The sequence below is a fragment of the Arabidopsis lyrata genome, assembly GCF_000004255.2.
Source record: "Arabidopsis lyrata subsp. lyrata unplaced genomic scaffold ARALYscaffold_3, whole genome shotgun sequence".
Classification (NCBI taxonomy): domain Eukaryota; kingdom Viridiplantae; phylum Streptophyta; class Magnoliopsida; order Brassicales; family Brassicaceae; genus Arabidopsis; species Arabidopsis lyrata.
Window position 1 is genome coordinate 1 of NW_003302553.1, and position 21113 is coordinate 21113.

At 41.8% G+C, this 21113-nt stretch overlaps 6 protein-coding genes across 12 annotated transcripts; 1 reads left to right on the top strand and 5 right to left on the bottom strand.

Annotated features, from left to right (window-relative positions):
- Positions 1 to 1448: 1448 nt before the first annotated feature.
- Positions 1449 to 4234, bottom strand: LOC9320310 (OTU domain-containing protein DDB_G0284757). Of its 3 annotated transcripts, none has more exons than XM_021030727.1 (10): positions 3906 to 4032; positions 3527 to 3712; positions 3303 to 3376; positions 3059 to 3113; positions 2882 to 2956; positions 2618 to 2691; positions 2468 to 2516; positions 2042 to 2126; positions 1869 to 1925; positions 1449 to 1785 (listed from the first exon to the last, which is right to left on the bottom strand). In XM_021030727.1, exons 2-10 carry the CDS (start codon positions 3668 to 3670, stop codon positions 1739 to 1741), a joined length of 660 nt encoding a protein of 219 aa, XP_020886386.1. In that variant the 5' UTR covers positions 3671 to 3712; positions 3906 to 4032; the 3' UTR covers positions 1449 to 1738. The 3 variants fall into 3 exon arrangements, with proteins under 3 accessions (XP_020886386.1, XP_020886387.1, XP_002884244.1); XM_021030728.1 differs by lacking the exon at positions 3906 to 4032 and adding an exon at positions 4039 to 4234 and having other exon boundaries at positions 1527 to 1785; positions 2045 to 2126; XM_002884198.2 differs by lacking the exon at positions 3906 to 4032 and adding an exon at positions 4039 to 4234 and having other exon boundaries at positions 1527 to 1785.
- An 89-nt stretch (positions 4235 to 4323) lies between these two features.
- On the bottom strand, positions 4324 to 6412 carry LOC9320311 (DEAD-box ATP-dependent RNA helicase 41). 2 transcript variants are annotated; one of them, XM_021030724.1, is made up of 3 exons: positions 6331 to 6412; positions 6122 to 6231; positions 4324 to 5952 (listed from the first exon to the last, which is right to left on the bottom strand). In XM_021030724.1, exons 2-3 carry the CDS (start codon positions 6153 to 6155, stop codon positions 4472 to 4474), a joined length of 1515 nt encoding a protein of 504 aa, XP_020886383.1. In that variant the 5' UTR covers positions 6156 to 6231; positions 6331 to 6412; the 3' UTR covers positions 4324 to 4471. The 2 variants fall into 2 exon arrangements, with proteins under 2 accessions (XP_020886383.1, XP_020886384.1); XM_021030725.1 differs by having other exon boundaries at positions 6122 to 6174; positions 6331 to 6401.
- A 32-nt stretch (positions 6413 to 6444) lies between these two features.
- On the bottom strand, positions 6445 to 10907 carry LOC9320312 (ATP-dependent DNA helicase At3g02060, chloroplastic). 3 transcript variants are annotated; one of them, XM_021030720.1, is made up of 14 exons: positions 10226 to 10907; positions 9884 to 10109; positions 9572 to 9817; positions 9239 to 9373; positions 9023 to 9147; positions 8799 to 8938; positions 8548 to 8618; positions 8259 to 8420; positions 8062 to 8148; positions 7815 to 7988; positions 7644 to 7688; positions 7073 to 7429; positions 6729 to 6984; positions 6445 to 6638 (listed from the first exon to the last, which is right to left on the bottom strand). In XM_021030720.1, the coding sequence occupies exons 1-13, from the start codon at positions 10825 to 10827 to the stop codon at positions 6883 to 6885; spliced, it is 2472 nt and encodes an 823-aa protein (XP_020886379.1). In that variant the 5' UTR covers positions 10828 to 10907; the 3' UTR covers positions 6445 to 6638; positions 6729 to 6882. The 3 variants fall into 3 exon arrangements, with proteins under 3 accessions (XP_020886379.1, XP_020886378.1, XP_020886380.1); XM_021030719.1 differs by having other exon boundaries at positions 6445 to 6641; XM_021030721.1 differs by lacking the exons at positions 6445 to 6638; positions 6729 to 6984 and having other exon boundaries at positions 7356 to 7429; positions 7644 to 7732.
- Positions 10908 to 11004: 97 nt separating this feature from the next.
- Positions 11005 to 14833, bottom strand: LOC9320313 (potassium transporter 4). Its single transcript, XM_021030722.1, has 9 exons — positions 14569 to 14833; positions 14159 to 14390; positions 13805 to 14050; positions 13578 to 13628; positions 13193 to 13453; positions 13020 to 13072; positions 12755 to 12869; positions 12414 to 12668; positions 11005 to 12334 (listed from the first exon to the last, which is right to left on the bottom strand). Exons 1-9 carry the CDS (start codon positions 14614 to 14616, stop codon positions 11235 to 11237), a joined length of 2361 nt encoding a protein of 786 aa, XP_020886381.1. The 5' UTR covers positions 14617 to 14833; the 3' UTR covers positions 11005 to 11234.
- A 767-nt stretch (positions 14834 to 15600) lies between these two features.
- Positions 15601 to 17496, top strand: LOC110229803 (glycerophosphodiester phosphodiesterase GDPD1, chloroplastic). Its single transcript, XM_021030726.1, has 3 exons — positions 15601 to 16199; positions 16446 to 16886; positions 16959 to 17496. The coding sequence occupies exons 1-3, from the start codon at positions 15957 to 15959 to the stop codon at positions 17358 to 17360; spliced, it is 1086 nt and encodes a 361-aa protein (XP_020886385.1). The 5' UTR covers positions 15601 to 15956; the 3' UTR covers positions 17361 to 17496.
- Positions 17360 to 21003, bottom strand: LOC9320314 (acyltransferase-like protein At3g26840, chloroplastic). 2 transcript variants are annotated; one of them, XM_021030723.1, is made up of 13 exons: positions 20604 to 21003; positions 20463 to 20514; positions 20330 to 20385; positions 20085 to 20243; positions 19793 to 19897; positions 19490 to 19596; positions 19289 to 19410; positions 19092 to 19200; positions 18827 to 18957; positions 18353 to 18722; positions 18059 to 18172; positions 17906 to 17991; positions 17360 to 17818 (listed from the first exon to the last, which is right to left on the bottom strand). In XM_021030723.1, the coding sequence occupies exons 1-13, from the start codon at positions 20896 to 20898 to the stop codon at positions 17524 to 17526; spliced, it is 2001 nt and encodes a 666-aa protein (XP_020886382.1). In that variant the 5' UTR covers positions 20899 to 21003; the 3' UTR covers positions 17360 to 17523. The 2 variants fall into 2 exon arrangements, 1 of the variants encoding a protein (XP_020886382.1); XR_002333189.1 differs by having other exon boundaries at positions 17728 to 17818; positions 17906 to 17981; positions 20604 to 20964.
- Positions 21004 to 21113: the final 110 nt, after the last annotated feature.

The following is a 21113-nucleotide window of genomic DNA, read 5'->3' on the forward strand; positions in this document are numbered from 1 at the left end:
AAAAAAGGGGGTTCGGATAGAAAAAAAAGGGAAAGGCCGCCCAAGGGTTGGCTGCGCTTGCGGACCCCGTACCGAACCTGAACCTGAACCTGAACCCTGAACCTGAGACCTGAGACCTGAACAGTCCTTTCTCTTAAGGGAATCTCATCATCTTCTTCCTTCTCCAATCGTCGTGGTGGTGCTACGGCTACTTTATCCTCTTCCCTTAGCTTCTCTCAGAGCGTTTCTCAATGTGTCGCCTTCTCCTCCGGTAATCCCTATATACCCTATACCCTATACCCTATACCCTAAACCCTAAACCCTATACCCTATACCCTAAACCCTAAACCCTAAACCCTAATTACAATGCATATATATACTTCTTCATCTTCTATAATTGACTTTGAATGTCCTTTTTTTACCCTCTTCAGTTTCATGCATGTTTCTTTGAGTATAGTGAAAGCCTTCTTCTTTGACATGGCCTAGTTCTTGTAGAACCTCCTCCGTACTTCTTCACTCAAATGCTGAGCCCACACAGTACTTCGAGTACTCAGGCCGTCGGGTATCTTCACGTACCCAACAACCACCATCGGAGGTGTCTCAATCATAGTAACAGCTTCACATGTTTCCTCCTTGTGATGCTCTGTCAGTTAAATTAACAAAGATCAGCATAAAACATTTGCACTCATTTTAAAAGAGAGTGAGAACACACGTGATCCAGGCTTTACTACTTCTCTCACAATGTGAGTCATCCCAGCTTTATATCCCAAGAAATGGACCTGCAAGGCTTAGTAGGATCATCCTTAGGGAAGGCTGCCTTCACTAGAAACACAAACTAGGCATGTCAGGTAAGACTACACAAAGCCATCTGAAATTAAGATGCTTAGGAAACATGTATGAAACAACATGCTAGAAAATCAGAGATTTATCTGGTCTTAACTCCTTGGTTGATATATGATAATGGCATTGGTGGTACCTATCAGGAAAATGTACTTTTAGATTTCCCCCTCGCTATGTATATTATTATCTACCATTGGTTTTTCATGTTAAAACATTTCTGAGTTTGAGACATATAACATTGCTATGCAATAAAGACTCTAACTCCAAGAACTGAACATTCGACCTTGAACTTTAAATTTTATTGTGGATATGGGAATTCGAAAAATGATTCATGTTTCAATACAAACGTTGTAGACGAGACCCCAAAACAACCAAAAGGCGTCACAAGATGTTATAGTAGGCAAAACCTAACCACATATGAACATCAATGGAGGCCAGACTTGGACTACATTTAGAGAGAACAGTTAAAGGGATGGCTACTTCATTAGAGCCTGCAAGGATTTGGACAACTCTTTGCACTTTAACAAAATGGTCTGCGGGATATAAACGATGCATCTTTCTAAAGCACAAGAATAAATTACGAAGGATACAACTGAAACTTATGGATAACATGATTTTGGACCGGATAATTCATGACAATCCAGGTTTCATACCAATCGAAAACATCCCTTATGGCTGCTGACAAGCTTTAAAAAGGGCCCATTGAATGCCAGAGTTTCCACTAAGGTTATTGAAACTGTCATATTTTCTTTGCCTCGGTCCGACCCTATCATCATATTCGGTTTAAAAATGTTACAGCTCAAGCTAGTTCTTATGTATACAGATCTGTAAAGGAAGAGTTTTGTTGTATGAGAGTGTCAACTTATACACAAAACTGACTGAAAAATAGTTAATGGGTCTTGATATGGTGGCGTGCCTTCTAGAACAACCAATGTTTTCTCTTTGCCTTATGCTGAACTGGAACAGCTACACTCAGAAAGGAAGATCATAATCAGTGTCATCAAGCACAAAGCCACAATTTCGTTACATTCCCAAAGCACAAAACAAACCTTGAATATCGTATAAAGAGTTATAATGCACCTCTGACCAGAAACTTAACCATAACTCTGCACAATTGCAAAAATAAAGAGTCACAACTTTGTAAAACTGCATTTGTCATATGTCACTTCAGATCAAATAGCACTATGTGAAAGTGAAAGGAAACTTTTTTTTGTAATCCCACCACGCTTAGGTGCTTGGTATTGAGGTATAATTTCAATGAAACAAGTGTCTCTAAAGGATGTCAGTAGGCATATCTTTGCTGCAAACTGCACAAGGGGAGATGCAAAGGAAATATAATTAAAAAGGAAAGGAAAATTACTGGCTATTTCTCATAGCACTGGTCCAAGTGCCCAAAAACAAAGTCTTTATGTGGTTACGTTACATTGCTTCTCAGGAAATGTGAAGTGTTCATCTATTTTATGTAAACATCCACATGGAAAAGTAAAAAATACATGAATAAGACTAGATAATAAACAAAAGAAACATAATTGTCTTCTTGAGAATCATAATAGCCAGCAGGTGATATAAGAACAAAGCAAAGATCATTATTTAAGTATATCTTAAGTATTTCGAGTGATGTGAACATTGAGACAAAAAGGAAACTTACCCTATCTGCTGCAGCTTGTAAGGTAATATGGTCTCCCCATTCTCCAAGTCTGTCATTTTAACTAATTATGAGTGTGAAACAGAACTTTCTCAAACAAACAAAGTATAGCTTAGAAGCCTAATGAGAAAAGAATATGTTTGTGCAACATACTTTCCCATCCTCTTGTAATATCGTTTGTATTTCATCGGAACATAACTTTCATACATAGAGCGACAGTCTTTGAGCTGCAACAAGAAGAAAAAAGAGCAACTAGGAAATGAGGCACGAAGAGAGATGTGTGCACTTAATTTTCAAGCAGATATCATTCTCGCAAAAGAATAACTCCAACTGCTACATGGATTAATAATAACCATAAAACACAATCACATAGATGGTTGCCTTTGTTCATCGCTCAGAACTCATAAGACACTTCACCTGTTTAACAACTTCTCTCCTAACTTGCTTGTGGTACTCTGGAGATCGGTATAACTGGTCAGAAACTGCTCGGAACTGAAAAGACACTCACAATTATCAATAGATATCAAACCGAGTAGAGGAGAGAGAGAACATAATGAGATGAAGAAGATTGTTTTAAATGTAAACTCCATTCACCTGGCAGTTTCCATCACCAGAGACTTTCAACTCACACAAACCGTAAACATTTAACCTACACAAACAATTAAACTTAAGAATTAACAATCAAAATGTGAAAGAAAGCATCCTATTCCTACGGAATTACTCTAAGCTTGTCTTTCTAGGAGTAAACATAATACAATAATTACACTAACATATTCACAATAACGACTGAGGTCCTAGATATACTGAGCAAAGGGGAAAAAGTGAGCATCAAAAATACCTTTGAAGAAGGCGTTGGTGATCCAAGGTGGCATCATTTAAGTTGGGAATATAACAATTTATTCGTGGAACATGCTGCAACCCAAGAACGTATATAAATATATATAGAGATAGTCAGGGAGAGAGAACTAAGCATGTGCAAATAAAATCTCTACCAATAAAACTATATTCCTTGTGAAGGGGAGATATAAAATGAGGATACGGAGGGACTCAAACATAACTTACAGGGACAGGAGCAAGATTTGAGAGGCGTCTGCCGACTGCACCGTCTAGTTTAGAATACTCTTCAGATAACATAAGAGCAATCATCCGATCATCTTCGGTATCATTTTTACTGCTCCTAGAGGTTGAACTCGAAGAGTCTCCCATGTTTTAAGATTCGTTCCTTACTAGTTGCTTCAGGAGGTGCGACTGGGACACACAAATGAATTGAATTGTTCAATTATTGAGTTATGACATAGCCTAATATATGTGTTCTTCATGAGGAAAAATTGATTTAGGAGATAATTAATATATCAACACAAGATCACGGTGCCGCAAGAAGATGACACAGAGCGTGAAAAAGGGGGCGCAAGGATAAAAGAGAACGGAAAGCAAAGTGTACATGTACATAACAAGGGGTGAAAGAGGACGAAATAAATGAATCGATTGGATCTGGGAATGCGCCAATCATCAGGACGACCGGATCTAAAACAGATGGAAAGAATAAGGATTCTAACGAGCAGAAAAGTTGAAACCTTTCGGGGCAAAGGAGACAGGAAGAGAAGCAAGCAGGTGCCGGCGATCTTTTCTTTGACGGCCTCAATGTTGGTCCAAAGTTGGGCTTTTTTCACCACTTAATTAAAGACAATGGCAGTTAGTACTTGGTTGGCGGGTATATTGACCTTCTTACGGCACTCAAGCAAAACCGCGTTCTTTTGTTCCACCCGTAAGTCAAACTCCCTTCTTTTTTTTTGGCGTCAAGTTCATTCCACTTTTTAATCCCAAAAAAAGTAACTTCATGATGTTATCCAACAATATCGTTCGACAAATCACGAGTCAATATGATTTCTTTGCAAAATGAACCTCTTTTTTTCCCTTGTACTTTACTATTTTCGTTAGTGCTCCCAAGTCTTCCTTAGTTCCTTTCTTTCTTAATTTACAACAACATTTGGATCCAGGTCATACATTTCAGTACCCAACCCTTCTCTTCTTGTTGTGCATTTCCTTGGATGTCAAATTGATAAGTTCCTTAGGTATGGCTGCTCCACTACTTTTTAAAGCGGCAACCAAATCAGGGAATAGGTTCCTGTCCTCCTCATTCACAAACAAAATGGCAGTGCCCTTCTCTCCCATCCTAGAGGCCCTGCCAATTACATGTATGTACTCCTTGATGGTACTAGGCATGTCAAACACTATCACTTGCCTTACCACCAAGAGGTCAACTCCTCGGCCTAGAACTCCTGTTGATACAAGAACAGGCACATCTCCACCCAAAAACGATCCCATTACATCTCTCCTCTCCTTCATTGGCTTCTCCCCATGGATCGATAGAGCTTTTACCCCCGTGACAACAGTTATAGCATTAGCTAGGAGATCTGCTCCAACTCTCGAACTCACATAAACAACAGCGGGGGGCTTGAAATGGTTTTGACTTCTGAGTATATCAAACAGCTTCTGTTTCTTTTGCTTTGCATCAACCCAGATAGCCAATTGGTTGACAGCCTTGTTAGGTTTGTTGGGATTACCTATGGATACCAAAATGATTTCCTTCGCTAGAGACCCTCCCACCTTTTCCACCTCTCTTGAGACTGTCGCAGAGAACAGCAAGACCTGTGGTTGTGACAAGGCCTGAAATATCTGCATCACCAGATCTCTGAAGCCTCTCTGAAGCATGCAGTCAACCTCATCCAGCACAAACGTCATGATGTTATCTAGTTCAATGGCGTGCTTTACTAGAAGGTCCACAACCCGGCCTGGGGTACCAATGATCAATTCAACACCTTGCTGAATGCGGTAGAGTTGTCCAGACATGGGATCACCACCTACAACAAGTGCGGTCTTAAAAGGCAGTCCCTTTCCGAGCACTTTTGCCTGATTTTCAATTTGGACACAGAGCTCTCTAGTTGGAGCCAAAACCATAGCCAAGGGGTTCCTCTGGTCTGAGGGATGCTCAGAGCGATACGTTGTACAACGAGAAATAATAGGAACAAGAAAAGAAGCTGTTTTCCCGGAGCCGGTGTCTGCTGAGGCGAGCAGACTATTGCCGCTTAAAGCAGCTGGGATCGCTTGCATCTGGATAGGAGTGGGAAAGTCATAGCCAGCCGTTTCTAAGTTGAGAAGAAGCTTAGGAGGAAGCCCACATGAAGCGAAAGTTAAGACAGGTGGAGGGACTGTTGCTTCTTGTCCTTGGACATGAATATCAAGCTTTCTTCTAAGCAGTTGAGCATCGGGGAAAGAAGATCCTGGGTCTCTAACATAGAAGCACTCATCTGTGGCAGGAAACACTGTAGCTTTATCAACCCTTCTCAGGAGTGTTTGCTTACACTCGAGGCTGCAGACGTCATCATTGGTCTCGTCACAAATGTACTCACCATAACGACTGCAGATAACACATTTAGGCTCCCCGGGAAGAGGGGCTCTTTGATCTATAGACTTTTGTTTGACAACATCTACAACAACGAGAATAGAAAAAATGGCGGATGAGTAAGCTCTGTGGAGGGTTAAAGGAACTCAATAAAACCGTATCAAACAGAAGAAGATGGATCAGGTCTCAGCTCTCAGTCAGAAAAGGAGAGGCGATGCAAGAGTTACGAATTACTATTAGGTACACAGACTAACCAGAGTTGTGCGGGATGCAGCCTTCTTCGTTCATTATTCAGAGACCCCAGCTTCTGTTATCGACATGCACAAGATGAATCAGCAAACCATCGACGACGAAAGGAAAATACCTAAAACATGGAACCAGAGCTCCCGTGCAACAAGATATCAATCTCAATGCTGCAACTGAAAGAAAAATAGAATCAAATCATCAAGGAGAGATATATAACCAGTATATTCGCAAACAGAAGGATTTTTCGATCGAAAGGTGGATTGATCAATCGTAAGGGGTCGAGAGGAAGAGGAAGAAGAAGATGCACAAGACAATTGGGCCCGGAAGGATATAGGACATCTAAATGGGCTTTTTACTGAGCCATAAACAATTATGTTCTTACATAAAATCATGCACTATTTAATTCCCACAATATACATGGATTTCCAAAACTTTCCCAATGGTCGATGATCTCAACGTGAAAGGGCCAGAGTTATGCCTCCTGTTAATAGACAACCTCGTCAAATAAGATTTGAGTGTGGGTAGCTGCTGCGAACAGGAGAAGATAGCAAGGATTAGGAAAAGGTCACCGCTGTTGACTCTTAAGTTGATGCAATCATATTGAGACGTATGTACCTGATTAAAATGCTGCCCTTGTAGATATTTATGCTAATTTTATTCTCCTCTCTTCTCTTCTGTTCTATGAAGAAAACTTCACAGCAACACAAGTGCTGAGGAGTCTCTCTTCTTTTAACACATCCTACAATTAAGAGAAACTGAGAAGGGGGAACTAATATTTGATAAGGGCAGGAAGTGATGCATGAAGTTCTGACAAGCACTGGAACATCCAGTTCAGTAACTGTTCTCTTGGTAGCTCCAACAGAAGTTCCGCCTGCACATATCATGTAAAGCCCTTAAGTTCATCTTAAGCGTGGCCTGAGATAGATTATGCAATCACCACTAAACTACTCATAAAGTACCATTATTTGATCGCCTTCGTATATCAAGGAGCTTCGGTAAACATCACAAGTCATGGAATCTGTGATCAGCTTGAACACCTTCTTACTCATATTTGTTTTCATGACAACCATCTTGCCTGATGCATAAATTCTGTTTACTCCAAGATCAGCCGCCATGCGTCTCACATACAGCTTCTTTAAAATGATCTCCATGGAGTAAGGCTCTTTCCCATATTGGCGACGCAGGTTCTCTGTGAATTGCATTAGACTCCACATATCTTTCTCCGCTGCTTTTTCAGCTTCATTAATGATCTCCATCGGATTTTCCAGGTAATTTACATACTCCGAGGGTAGCCGCGGATTTATATTTATGTCAATCTGGAAAACAGAGCAAAAAGAGGAATTAGAAAGGCATTAATTGCTACAGTTCGAGGCATAACAACTGCATTGAAATTTGAAGTTCTCCAGTTACTCCTGCACAAGTAACAGACCTAATAACTATCATATTCAGCCTTCATAATACACTTGGAAACATTCTGATCTTGTGTCATTTTTAATCTAAAGCAGCACCTTTCGTTGAAATGGAACATACCTTCACTAGGTCATATGGAACCGAAAAAATACGGAGTTCCTCCACCTAGAAACAACCAACAAGATTGACTCACAAGTCAATAACCAAGCCTAATTTTAAAAAGGATAAACAAAAGGCTCATCAGTGACATGATCAGTGAGAATGTAGAAGAAGACTTTAATCATAATATACCTTGGACAGACTCTCAAAAAGCATTTCAAAGAAGAGATCGATACCGACATTTCCAACATCCCCCGTCTGTTGTTCTCCAAAGATTGTCCCAAAACCTCTTATACCCATATCCCTCTCTGCAAGTTGGAAACCTTGTCCAAGTTCACGGCACTCTTCAAGAGCGCTAAGCCTTTCCTGCATAGTCAGCTTATACATTAAATGCCAATGTCTGCCAAGGAAATAGAACAAATAAAGTCACCTCCAATACCAGTGCTTGATCAGAGAGCAGCGATTTATCGGGATAAAATAGGTAGGCATGAGCTTCTTTATCTGCCCGACCAACCCTTCCACGCAACTGTTGACCGCAACAAGAGGAAGATATCTAAGAAGCTACTCACCATTTGTTGTGAAAGATAACTACAATAGAAATGACGCAAAAATAAATCAAACGAGTAACTTTGGCACCTGGTACAACTGAGCGAGCCCAAATTGTTGAACATCCTGAATGATTATGGTATTTGCATTTTGAATATCAAGTCCGCTTTCAACAATATTAGTGCATATGAGGATTTTGATCTTTCCTTGCGCAAATCTCTCCATGGTTTCCTCTAGTTGTTTCGAGTATTGCTGTGAATACAACAATGTAGCAGGAGAGCAACACAGTGCTTAGGAGGATTCCATGAATGAAATGTTCTATATCGTATGAATGAGAGCATCCAAGTGTCTAGTACCGCTAAGAAAGGGCACAACATACCTTTCCATGTGCCATAGCGATGTCAATATCCGGAAATGCTTCCTCTAGAAAATCCATCACTTCTTCTAGTCCTGATAAGGAAGAATAAAGTGGTAAATCAATAATGGAAAAATGTAAAGGCTGACAATGACAAAAAATATTCCATAGTCAAGAAGTTTCTGATTCTACTAGTCTCTAAGTTACGACCAAGAGCAAAGGTAGTCATATTAAGATATAACGTAGAGAAAGAAAAATCTTATTATGCATTCTACCTTTAATCCGAGGCAAGACATAGAAAACTTGGCCACCACGATCCAGCTCATTTTTTATTGCTTCTATCACCTTTTCCTTACGGAATGACGAAAGATGGGTTTTTATTGGAATCCTCTCCGGAGGCGGTGTGGAGATTAAACTAAAACAAAGAGGAAACAAAGGCTCATTAGTCTCATCAAATTCTATCAGTGAGCATATAATCTGAAACACATCATGTCGCAACCTGGCATCCCGGAATCCAGTCAAAGCTAAGTACAGTGTCCTTGGTATGGGTGTTGCGGATAATGTAAGCACATCCACCGATGTTTTGAAAGATGCAATCTTTTCTTTCTGCTTGACCCCAAATCTCTGTTAAGTGAAAAAAGATTATCAACAACTAATCCAAGAATCATTCAGAGATTGTGGCATAAACAGCTTATATTCAAAGTTAGAACAGAACCTGTTCCTCATCAACCACAAGGAGGCCTAAATTACTGTACACAACACGGCTCCCGAGAAGTGAGTGAGTACCCACAATGATATTGAGATGTCCATCTTTTATCATTTCCAAATACTCCTCCTTTTCTGCTTTGGTCTGCACGAAGATGTGACAATGGTCAATTCCAGGTAAAACTGTGAACAACTTACACTCAGCAGACAGCAGAGGGTTTCTTTATATGTAACCCACAACCACTAAAGTTTAAAACAAAATCGAGTTTTCTGCATAGCCTTTACCGGTTTGCATCTAGGCAAATTCATAGAAGAAATTTGTCTCAGAAACAGTGATCAATACCTGAAACCGACTTAAAAGGCCCACTTTAATTTGTGGATACAAGGAAAACCGCTCTGAGATAACATCGTAATGTTGCTTCGCCAATACAATTGTCGGTGCTAAAACCATAGCTTGTTTTCCAGCTGAGACTACACAAAAGATGGCTCGTAAAGCAACCTCTGTTTTACCAAACCCAACATCTCCACAGATCAATCGGTCCATAGGAGTTTCTCTCTCTGTCAAATCCTTCTCAACATCCAGGAAAGCCTGCAAGGAAAACTCAGCTTGAGTAAAAGAATATGAATGATGAAAACTAAAAGATAGCAGCAACACCTGCTTCTGGTCAGGTGTAGCGTTATAAGGAAATTGAGCCGCAAAATCAGCCATGATGGGATTTTTTGGATAGGGATATCTCTTCTGTCTAAGCCTATGAAGATACAGCTCCATCAAGTCAACGACCATTTTCTGAATTGCTACTTTTCCTTTGGTCTTTCTTCTTTCCCACACACTAGTGTCACTCAGCCGACTCAAAGTCCGAGGCCGTTTGGTCTCATTTGGACTGGAACAGAACATAGGATGACATCAACATACAGCCAAGGAGGTTTTAAATGTACAAAAGGAAGATAGCCATCAAAAACTGTGGGCTGAAGATAAAAAGAAAATAGTCAGACGTACAGATTGTATCGGTAGAGCAAACGCGAGGCCTGTTTGAGGGGAAGCTTGGCCATGCCATCAGCATACTCTATAAAGACATATTCGAGGGGCTCTGAAGAATCCTTGGGGACATCAAACTTTATCCCAACAAAACGCCCAATGCCTACTTTCTTGTGCACCACATAATCACCGGAAAGGAGACTGTAAGGGTCAACCTTGTAGCTAAAACCACCGGTACCAGCAGCCTCTGTACCTTGCCTGATTCCTTTGAGCTTCTGCAGACCCCTCTCTTGTTGTTCCTTGACCATCTGAATGTACTTCTCGGTCTCCTCAGAGTCCATGGCCGGCCGAGCAGTCTCTCTCTTGCCGATGTCACGCCGAATCCTCTCGTTGAGGAGGGAAATTGAGTCGCTTTCCGCTAATTCCGGCTTCTCTCTCCATCTGGTAGGTTTTGCGGCAGTAGCGGAGAGAGAGGAAACAGCGACAAACGGAAGAATAGATGATGACTTTCGGGTGAAGCGCCTGAGCCTAAGAGAGAAGAGCCTCCGTGGCGGAGGAAAGGAGCAAAGCTTGAAGACGAGGGGTATAGTAATCGGGTCGGGATTTGGGAGCAAAGATGTCATCTTTAACAAGAACCCCAGAGGTTTAGAAAGAGAAGGGGATAATGAAGAGAGAGATGCTTACGGGGTGGTTTATACTTTCTTTACAGGAGCACACATTTTAGGATTTGCGTGGTTGAGTTAAATTTATACATTACATCCCTTAATAAAACTGGCAAGTCCCTCTACTTCGAGCTTCGATTATACAATTTGATCAAATTCTTTTTGAAGCCTTACAAATCAATTAAGATAATGTTCCCAAGATTACAGAAGAATATTCAAATATACAATCTTTGTCTTCTCTCATGCACTTGTTTTGGGGACACTTGAAACCTGCATGCTGATGCCATATGCTACACTATCGGTGAACAGATTGTTCCCATTATTCCTCCTATGAATTATGAATGCTACACATACGAGTTCTTATTGGCTTAAACATAGTATATCATGCCAACTTCAATGAGGCTGATGTGAGGAATGTTGAGTGCTACAGCTGGCCCTCTGCAATTCTTCCTCAGGAAAGAATAGCCGATATCAATCGTCATCTTCTTCAACCAGGACGAGGATTTCCTCGATTTCACATATGAGTGGCCCATTATATATGCAACGCCCGCCTCTTTCGCCCGTATCAGATCCATTAGCTCTTCCCTCACAGAGGACTCCATCCCATCACTTGACGGCGTTAACTGGAACCTCACATGCCGCCTCCTCACTTGCCCTTGCGGATACTCATCCTCGTACACAGAACGCAAACTCTGCAGAGTCATGGATTTACTGCTTTGTATCGTGGGGTCAGCAAAATCAATCTCCTCTACCTCTGAAACCGTCAGGATTGAGTTAGAGAGACTCTTCTGGCTGCTTAAAACGGCCATTCTCCCATCATAAGTTTGAGACTCAGAAGCCGAGTATTGGAGGTCGCTTGCTTCCATCTGGATGAACTCCGCTATGCTCTGTACAAGCTGATTCTCAAAGTCCCCGTCTTCCCGTTGAATGTCCTTGTACCCGTACCTCACTATGCATCTGTACATACGATAAGGCTTCGGGCAAACACGACCAATGAGGAAGCGTTCCTCAGGGGAAACATGAGGCACTGGAACTGATTTCACACAAACAAACACCACGACTTTATGGAATGCCGGGAGGTTGGTGACAAAGTGAGAGAAAATTGCAGGAACTCCAGTTGCAAGTTCTGAGTATACGAGTCCTATTCCAGGCACGCGGACAATACCAAGACTAGGTCCTAATCCCAGCAACCACTTCAATGAAACTTTGTTATGAAGATCAAAGCTGTATTTCCTCCGGGTGCCATAGTGCCACACATACATGGCGATCATAAATATGAACGTGAGCACAAAAGGCACCCAACCACCCTGGGGAACTTTCATGAGCGCTGCTGAGAGGTACACACCTTCAATTATCCATAGAGTCCCAAGAAACAAAGCCGCCAGAAAACAACTCTTCTGCCAAACCACGACTATGACAAGAGCCATGAAAAACGTTGTGATGAACATTACTATCATGCATGCGATTCCTGTGAGTAATTAGAGAACCACCATCAAACAATCAGATCCTGGAGAGGGAAAAATAGTTTTCAATGATATAAAGTTTACCGTAGGCATTTCCAATCAAAGTTGTGTCTTGAAAGCCTATAGTTATTGCAAGAGTAAGGATCATCAGGATCCAGTTGATCTCCGGGATATAGATCTGTCCATATATATGTTTCGAAGTATGGACTACTTTGATGCGTGGGAAGCACCCAAGGGCATGGCATTGCTTGACTATTGAGAACGTAGCAGTTATCACAGCCTGACTGCCAACAATGGCTGCAAGTGTGGCAATGACAAAGACAGGCCAGAAAACAGGGTCTGCATAAAGGACCACGATCATATAAGATTGTCATTATCACAAGGAAACAAGAGAATATTAAACGCTGGTGTCAAAGTAAACGAACCTGGGACTGAATCGTAAAAACTGTTAGGAATAGACCCGAGGTTCTTTGACAAGAAAGCTGCCTGGCCCATGTATTGTACCACCAGACATGGGTACACGACAACGGCGAAAGCAAGCTGCACAAAACAAAAAGAAGTAGATTTAAGAAACAAAGCTGCGCAACCACCATGGACTTATGTTGAAGGATAACTACCAAGGCTGTAGAGAAGTCACAGATAAAATAACTGATGTACTGATACACCACTAGACAGGTAACCTCTGCTTACTCTGATTGAGACCGAGGTGAAATGGCCAAGATTTGCAAAGATAGCTTCAGTACCTGATGAGACAGCGATAATCACTTTAGCGAACCAGCTCATAAGACCATTCACTACAGGATTCAGAACAAACAGAAAATAAATAATATAATGGTTATGTCTTGATCCAGAACCAGAATTACCTGTTACAGAAAGAAGAATCCCTCCAAGAGAAATCCATCCAGCTTGACCAGTCACTCTGAAGAATTTGATGATATAAAGCGGGGAAACTGCATGTATTATCTTTGGATTCCAGTGTAAGATGTTGTATAAACCAATGAAGAGTATAGAAATAAGCCAGATGATCACAATTGGTGCAAACATGAAAGCCACCCTGTGAGTACCACAGTGTTGCAAAGCAAACAGTCCGACCAATATGACACAGGCAAGTACCAGAAGTTCACCTGCAGTAGATTAAGAGAAGACCTTCAGATATCCCACCAAAACAAAAGAAAGTCCACAAGATGTAATCAAACAAGAAGCAAAAGTTGATACAAGCACGTGGTGGGGGTAACACGCATTAGATACCATCAGTTAATTTCTTATCTGTAGCTTGCAAGCCTGACATGGACGACAGAACTGAAAGGAAGCAGGAGTGAGACAGTCAGATATTGACCCCAAAAAGAAACATACGGATGAATGGAAAAACAAGAATGCTCATGAAGAAGGTGGGTCGTTTCAACTACAAGTAACAGACAATGACACAAACTCCAACTTTGAATATAATATGTAGGAGGCAGGCAAGCATACTTTACCTGATATAGCTGGGGTCAGAACCCCGTCTCCTATGACCATAGCAGCTCCAAAAAGTACAAGAAGCAGCAAAGCGGTCCTCAGCCATTTGTGCTTTTCAAGAAATCTTCTGAAGGGGGATGAAGTTCTAGTATCCGTGGAAGGACCAAACTTGTAAGCTGAGAGCTCCTCATCAGCAGCTTGCTGGTTAGGAAGTAAGCTAAGCTTGGCATGCCTACAAAGCAGCGAATAGAGAGCAAATGTTCCGCCTAGAGACGCAGAAAAAGGAAAAGACTGTATCATCCCGAGGCTCCTAGAAATTGGAAGAAGACGAAAGATATAAGTTGAACACAGGAGGTTCTCGTTTCATAGTGCACCTTCTCCGTTGTCATCGGCACTCAGTAATACAAGAAGGTATTTGAGAAGGGGAAAGAGCGTGAGGGTCCAGAAAATCAAAGAGAATGCACCAAAAACGGCTTCCTCGTTGTGATGCTTGTGCAACTTTCCAATAAATGTGCAAGGGAAAACATAAAGAGGAGATGTACTGAGGTCACCGTAGACTACACCAAAGCTCTGGTAGGCCAAAATCAAGTTACTCATCCACGACAGCTGAAAGGAACGGATATCAACAATTCAGTAAGTCTGAAAACAGAGCAGTAGAAGAATCCCAGCTGGGCTGGTTCTACATACCGTAAGCAGTGACAAGCATAAGAAAGCTAGGTTCTTTATTTATTTAGATTAAAAGACAAGAAGAAAGAACAGTTCAAGTGGGCATAAAGGAGCTAACTTGTGAAGGATTTCGACGGGGAGAGACTCCAGATTCCGCCACCGCCATCTCAGGTTGTCGATACAAAGATCAATTGAGCGAATCAGGTTGGAGCTCTTCAAACGAAACCCATCTTATCTCTCTAATGATTCTCTATTTGTCTTTGTCTCCCATCAAAATATCCACCTTAATTAATTAATTGATACTCTCAACGCGGGAACCTTTGTATCTTTTTCTCTCATCCACTCACTCCTTTCTCTCTCTCAGCTCCGATTAGCAAGTTTCCTCGAGAAGTGAAACTGACAGTCTAATAATAATACAATACTCAACAGTCACGTTTTTCCGTCCTCGGGTTGGCCCCCACCTATGTTGTTGACTCGTCGTCAGGCCCATAATAGGAAATTGATCTTTTAACAGTTCGAATCATGGGCTCTCCTAAAAGCCCATCATACATCTTGTTACTAATAAACAGTTATTATATCTTATCTTTTGCTATTTTCCTCTGGCTCCATGTTTGGAGTGACTCTTGAAAACTTGTTCAACCGCTCATGGGGAGCTTCCTTGTCTTTTAGTATGTATAAGTAGCTGTATGTATCGCCTCTTCTATGAATCTACTATGATATACACAAATAAAATACAACCTTTTTCAAAATTGTGATACTTTTGTTGTCAGAGCGAGTTTAAAGTCCAATCTCGGAGATTGTGGTTTATTTAATAAGCACATCTCAGGGTCATTAATAATTTTAAGTTAGTAGTATTTTTATCATTATGAAAAGTAAGTGGTTTAGGGTTTTAGGCCATGACATTTCTGTCTTTAATTTACTGCAAGAATAAGATAGGAAAAAAAAACCTGTGTCGAATATATAATTAACATAGAGATCCAAGATCTAGAAAGAAAATATTTAGAGAGTGTTTGATGAGATAAGGAGGAGCTGTATAGTTTATCGAGAGAGGTAATGGGAAGATTATCTGTGCGGCAAGGTAGCTTTAGAGAGGATGTGCCTTTCGAATACGAGAAGATAATATGCTTAGGAAGATAATATGCTTTGGAATATTCGGGAAATGGAAGCATATGTAATCCAAAAAATTAATAGCAAAGATTAGAGATGAGGTGTGAATCAATCAACATTGATGGCTAAATTTATTCGATTTCCATTTAGAGAGAGAAAAGGCCCACCAGGAGCCCAAGAGGGAGGGAGCCAACCAGGAAAGAGAGGAGGAATATCCAAAAGGGATAATTTTGATTTTGACTGTTATTAGGAATGATGACGTGGCGATCCAAAGAATATTCCAAGATCCCATCTTCTTCTTCTTCTTCTTCTTTTTAAGCAAAGCCCCCAAATCCCATCTCTGACCACATCCTGCCCAAGAAGAAGAGCCCTTTTTTTTTTTCTTCTTACATTAGAAATATGTCTCTTAAAGCCATTCATGTCTCGGAAGTGCCAAGCCTCGACCACTTCCCTGAGAACCCGTCGCTCCTCTGCTCCTCTCGCAAAGCGAATAACAAGTTTGTGGTGATTGGACATAGAGGGCACGGCATGAACATGTCGCAGTCGCCGGATCTAAGGTTTTCTGCTCTCAAGGAAAACTCCATCCTCTCCTTCAACGCCGCTTCAAAATCCTCTCTCGACTTTATCGAATTCGATGTTCAGGTAAACTTATTTCTTTCAATCCTCTCGTCGGTCTCGGTTCGCCGCATTCGAATTTCGATCGGCTTCTGTTTTTTTTTTTTTAAATTTGGATTCCGCCACGTGACCGCCGGCAATACCACGTGGGGGTTTAATTAGTTGACATAAATTTTTCGTATTTTTCGTATTTTTCCAAATAATAAAAAAAAAAAAAACTTCTTTTAATGAAATATAATAAGAAAAGATCTGATCTGATCTTTGATCGCGCAGGTCACCAGAGATGGCTTCCCAGTCATTTTCCACGACGACTTCATCTACTCCGAGGAACAGGGAGTGGTGTACGAGAAGAGGGTCACGGATCTTTGCTTGTCGGAGTTCTTGTCCTACGGGCCACAGAGGGATACAGGCAAGACAGGAAAGCCTTTGCTGAGAAAGTCAAAGGAAGGGCAGATCCTCAAGTGGAGCGTGGAAAGCGACGACCCTCTCTGTACTCTCCAAGAGGCTTTTGAGAAAGTAGAGAAGCCAAACCTCGGTTTCAACATTGAGCTCAAGCTTGACGACAACCTCTTCTATTCCTCCGATCACCTCTCCCGTCTTCTCCTCCCAATCTTGCAGGTGGTGTCTGATATCGGAAAGGACAGACCCATCATCTTCTCCAGCTTCCATCCTGATGCCGCCCTTCTTGTCAGGAAGTTGCAGACCACCTACCCCGTAAGTTGATGGAACCCCAGAAGCTACGCTCTTTCCACTTTAATCCAAATTATGATCCAAATTCAATTACAGGTATTCTTCTTGACAAACGGAGGAACTGAGATGTACTACGACACCAGAAGGAATTCGCTTGAGGAAGCAATCAAACTATGTTTAGAAGGAGGCCTTCAAGGGATTGTCTCGGAGGTGAAGGGAGTATTCCGCAACCCCGCTGCTGTCAACAAGATAAAAGAATCCAAGCTCTCTCTGATGACCTACGGAAAGCTCAACAATGTCGCGGAGGCGGTTTACATGCAGCATTTGATGGGAATAGAGGGAGTCATAGTTGATCATGTGGAGGAGATAACAGAGGCCGTGAGAGAGATGATGAAGCCATCCAACAGAGATGCTGATGATACTAAGCCAAAGCCTAACTTCTCAGAGAGAGAGCTCTCTTTTCTTCTCAAGCTCATTCCTGAGTTGATACAACACTAAAACCAACTCTTATCTCGTTTAGTTAGGATCTCTAGTTTCCCAAAATTGTGATAGTGTTTGTTTAGGGGAAATTTGACAACGTGGGTGATTCATGAGATGAAAAGCCCAAATGTTATGGGATATCACTGTTTGCATACGGGCTATGAAAATTGTGTAAAGGTATTCAAAAAGGGAAAGTGGGGACTTGCGAGAGGAGGCCATGCTGCAGGTGATAGTGGAGACGGGGCAAGAGGGGTCTGTAGGGATCCTTCTCCCTTCTCTGCTTCACAAACTTTATGCATCTCTCGACCTCTTTCTTCACCTCTGCGTACACCTCCTTTGCCTTGTCTCTGTCTCTCAACTCTTCTGCTCCCGTCTTTATCTCCTTCCCAAAGTAATAATAGTATCTCCCTGGCCACTTTGGTATCACTCCTGGCATGTGGAAGTCTTGGTTCCCCTCTTCTCCTTCCAGGCTTCCCCTTTAGAACACCAACCATGTCAAAATTGTCACCCACCATCATCCAGTTCTACAATTAATATTCTCTACTAAATTCCATTCACATTACCTAACCTCCGGGCCTTCCGCTGTCACTCTTTTTAGCACCTCTTTCACCAACGGAACCTTTATCTGGTCATTGTAGTCTACAACCACCTGCATTCGTTAGACACAGTTACACGGACTATGTATTGCACACGACATGGATGCAAAGTGTGCTCACTCTTAAAAAATCATCTTCGCCAACCCCACAAAAGGGCACTATTTTGGCTCCAAATTTGGCTGCTGCTCTCACAAACTCTGCTTTCTCTGGCCACATCAACTTGTATTCTTCTCCCTGTTAATGAGTAAATCGTGATAACTTGTACTCACTACCACAGGTAACAATGATAGCAGCAATACAACACAAGGGTTGCATCCTGATATATATATAACAACCAATATTCACATGTCCAATGTATCTGCTGCCATATATGATACCCCACTCCGGAAAACCAACGAGTATATAACTACTCACCTTACGGTGTAGAGCTTCGCGGATGCCTCCTGGGAACAACAGAATATGGGATTTAGCAGACAAGAGATTATGGAGGTGCGTGCCCGAGATGGGGACCGACCCCATCATCCTGAGCATGTCGTAAACAGACACATCAGGTAACAATCCATCTCTCAGTCTCGTAAACATCATGGGATGCACAAGAGGCCGCAAATTGATGTTCCTCTCGTGAACAAATTGACCTGGGAGTGATATCTTGTCACTCGCCAGTAGCATGTGATTGCCCACCAACAGTACAGGTCCTTCCGATGGTATTCCCCCAAGACCCCGCACCACTTTCCCATCTTCTGTAGTCGACAGAAATACAGGTCCCATGATCACCTCAAGAAGCCTATTTCGTCACAAAAAAAATATATCAAGATCAATCAAACTGTTTCTTTTCTACTTTAGTAATGATACAAGCCCTTTTAGAACATAATTTGTATGTGTAGTAACCTGTTGACCCCATAACTTTTGTTAAATTCAGAGATGGTTGGTGGGATGTAGTCGGAGACGTAATCCTGGTGAGACCCACGCCGGTAAAAAGAAGTGGCTTTTATGATACTGACCAGATCAATACCGTCCTCCTGTCATACCCGAAAGCAAAAAGAGATGTAGTATGAAGCATCTCAGAATACATCTTTGAATGAGATGAAATTTCGTGTTTGGCAGTTGTATTCAAATAAAAGACGCAGAGTGGAGAGAACCAAGATAGATATACCAGAAAAAGGCAATGCCCGTTGTCTTTGAATGAGCGGACTTCACATTTAGGCAGTTTTTTCCGAAGTCGTTTGCCTTCAAATTTACTAGGTAGTATTTGGTCATTTCCACTGTAATTGATAAACAAGTTAGCTTAACCTACTTGCTATACTCCCTTGGAATTTTCAAACCAGTGCTGTGATAGAAGATACCACTAACCTGGACAGAATTAGAGTCTGCGCTTGTACTAGATGTAGATGTGCATTGGCAAAAATAGCAGCGGCATCAAGCAACTTGAGCTTCCACAGAAGTGTTTCTCTCCGAAATGTATCAGCTAGGATCTGCATAGTCAGATTCTTAACCATATTTGACAGCACTGGAAAAATAACGACCTACCCCATAAATGAGTTTGTCACCTACAGAAGTTAATGTCGATGTTATCACCAAATCTTGATATATGTTGGCAGCTGTTTCCATCTCCGGAAGTCCCCTGACCCAGTGAGCAACCATCCTTTTTAAAGGGCCACCTTAAAATTCCAATAGAGCTTTTATGCAGCTATGAAATTAAAAACCATGTCTTATATCACCAAGACTCACAGGTTAATGCATAAAAGTATACACTTGAACTTGATCGGAGTTTCCAAAGATGCTTTTACCATTGTGTGGCGTTGTTTTAAACTAACGGGAGTTCCAAAATCTGTGAATAGATAAATCAAATCTAACCTGGAATCAAGCTTAACACGGAAGGAAATGCAAGATCAAATTGGTCTGGCAAGGCTTTAACCAGGGGAGCAAGATGTTGCAGCAAAGAATTCCCATATGATGTAGCTGCAAATGCAAGAATACTCTTTAGATCAATCTAGACGACGTGGTGAGACTTCTATTCAATGTATAAGGACATGAAATTGTGATAAAGATATGATGAACTAAGCAGCCACTAGGCTGAGATTGATTGATCAAAGTTTAACACCTACAAATGATAAAGTCCTACAAAACAAGACAGGATGAACGTCACCTGGGTTTGAAAGAATCAAGAGCAGATCAATTTCAGGGTTACAGGCTGCAACAGCGAGTGCTATGCAGGCGCCGAGAGATTCTCCAACAAGATATATGGGTTTCCTGGGTGATCGTTGATTTTCAGATTTGACAGTTCTTTCAACCATGGCGACTAGATCTAAAGCATCCAATGTTATAGATAAAGAATCAGGCCAACACAATTTAAAACAATAATCTAAAACAGGGCAATAGAGGAGGAAATACCTGTGAATGAAGTGCGATTGCTCGCTGGTATGTGCAAGCACCAGATATCAAACATCCTAGAAAAAGCAAACAAATAGATCAGCAGAATCAACCACCGGTATTAGAAAGAAAAACAGAAACGTGGGGCACTCACTGTCCAAGTTTCTGGTGCTGCCTTATTAGCCCGAGTCCATTTCCGTCGATACCTACGCTACGCCAGGTCATATATCTGAATTTGAGCAAGCAATTGCACATTTCCGTTGATTCCGAGCTAACTCAATTAATCGGGACTAACCAGGTAGGAACAGAAGCAGCGGGGCGCCGTCACATGGATCCTTGCTTTTTTCGAGGGGAGAGAACCAGCGAGACGGGCTGTTGTCTTCCGGTCTGATGAAATCCTTAGCCGCCTCGAGGTATTCCCAGAAGCCCTTAACGAATGGCTGCTCGTAGTCCACAAGCCTCGAGCTAAAAGCGGTGACAGAAGCGGAGAATCGGCGTGCCGGTGGTAGGGTTACACCAAGAAGTTGCTTGTGCTTCTCTCCGTTGCATAATCCGACGGCAGAGAGCATGTGAAATCCGGTGGCCGCCATGGGAAAGAAGAAGCTAGTAGTTGCTGAGGTGGTGCGTCCATGGAGGAGAATTTAAACGAACATTTTGCTTTCTTTTCTTTTCCCTTTTCCAGCCGAAACGAAGATCTCATGACTTAACGGTCTCTGTCTCTCCAGTGGTCTTGCTGTTTTCATTTTCAACGAGGCAAATGTGTGACGTTTGAAGCCCCCTTCTCAGTTCTCACACAGCAAGCAGT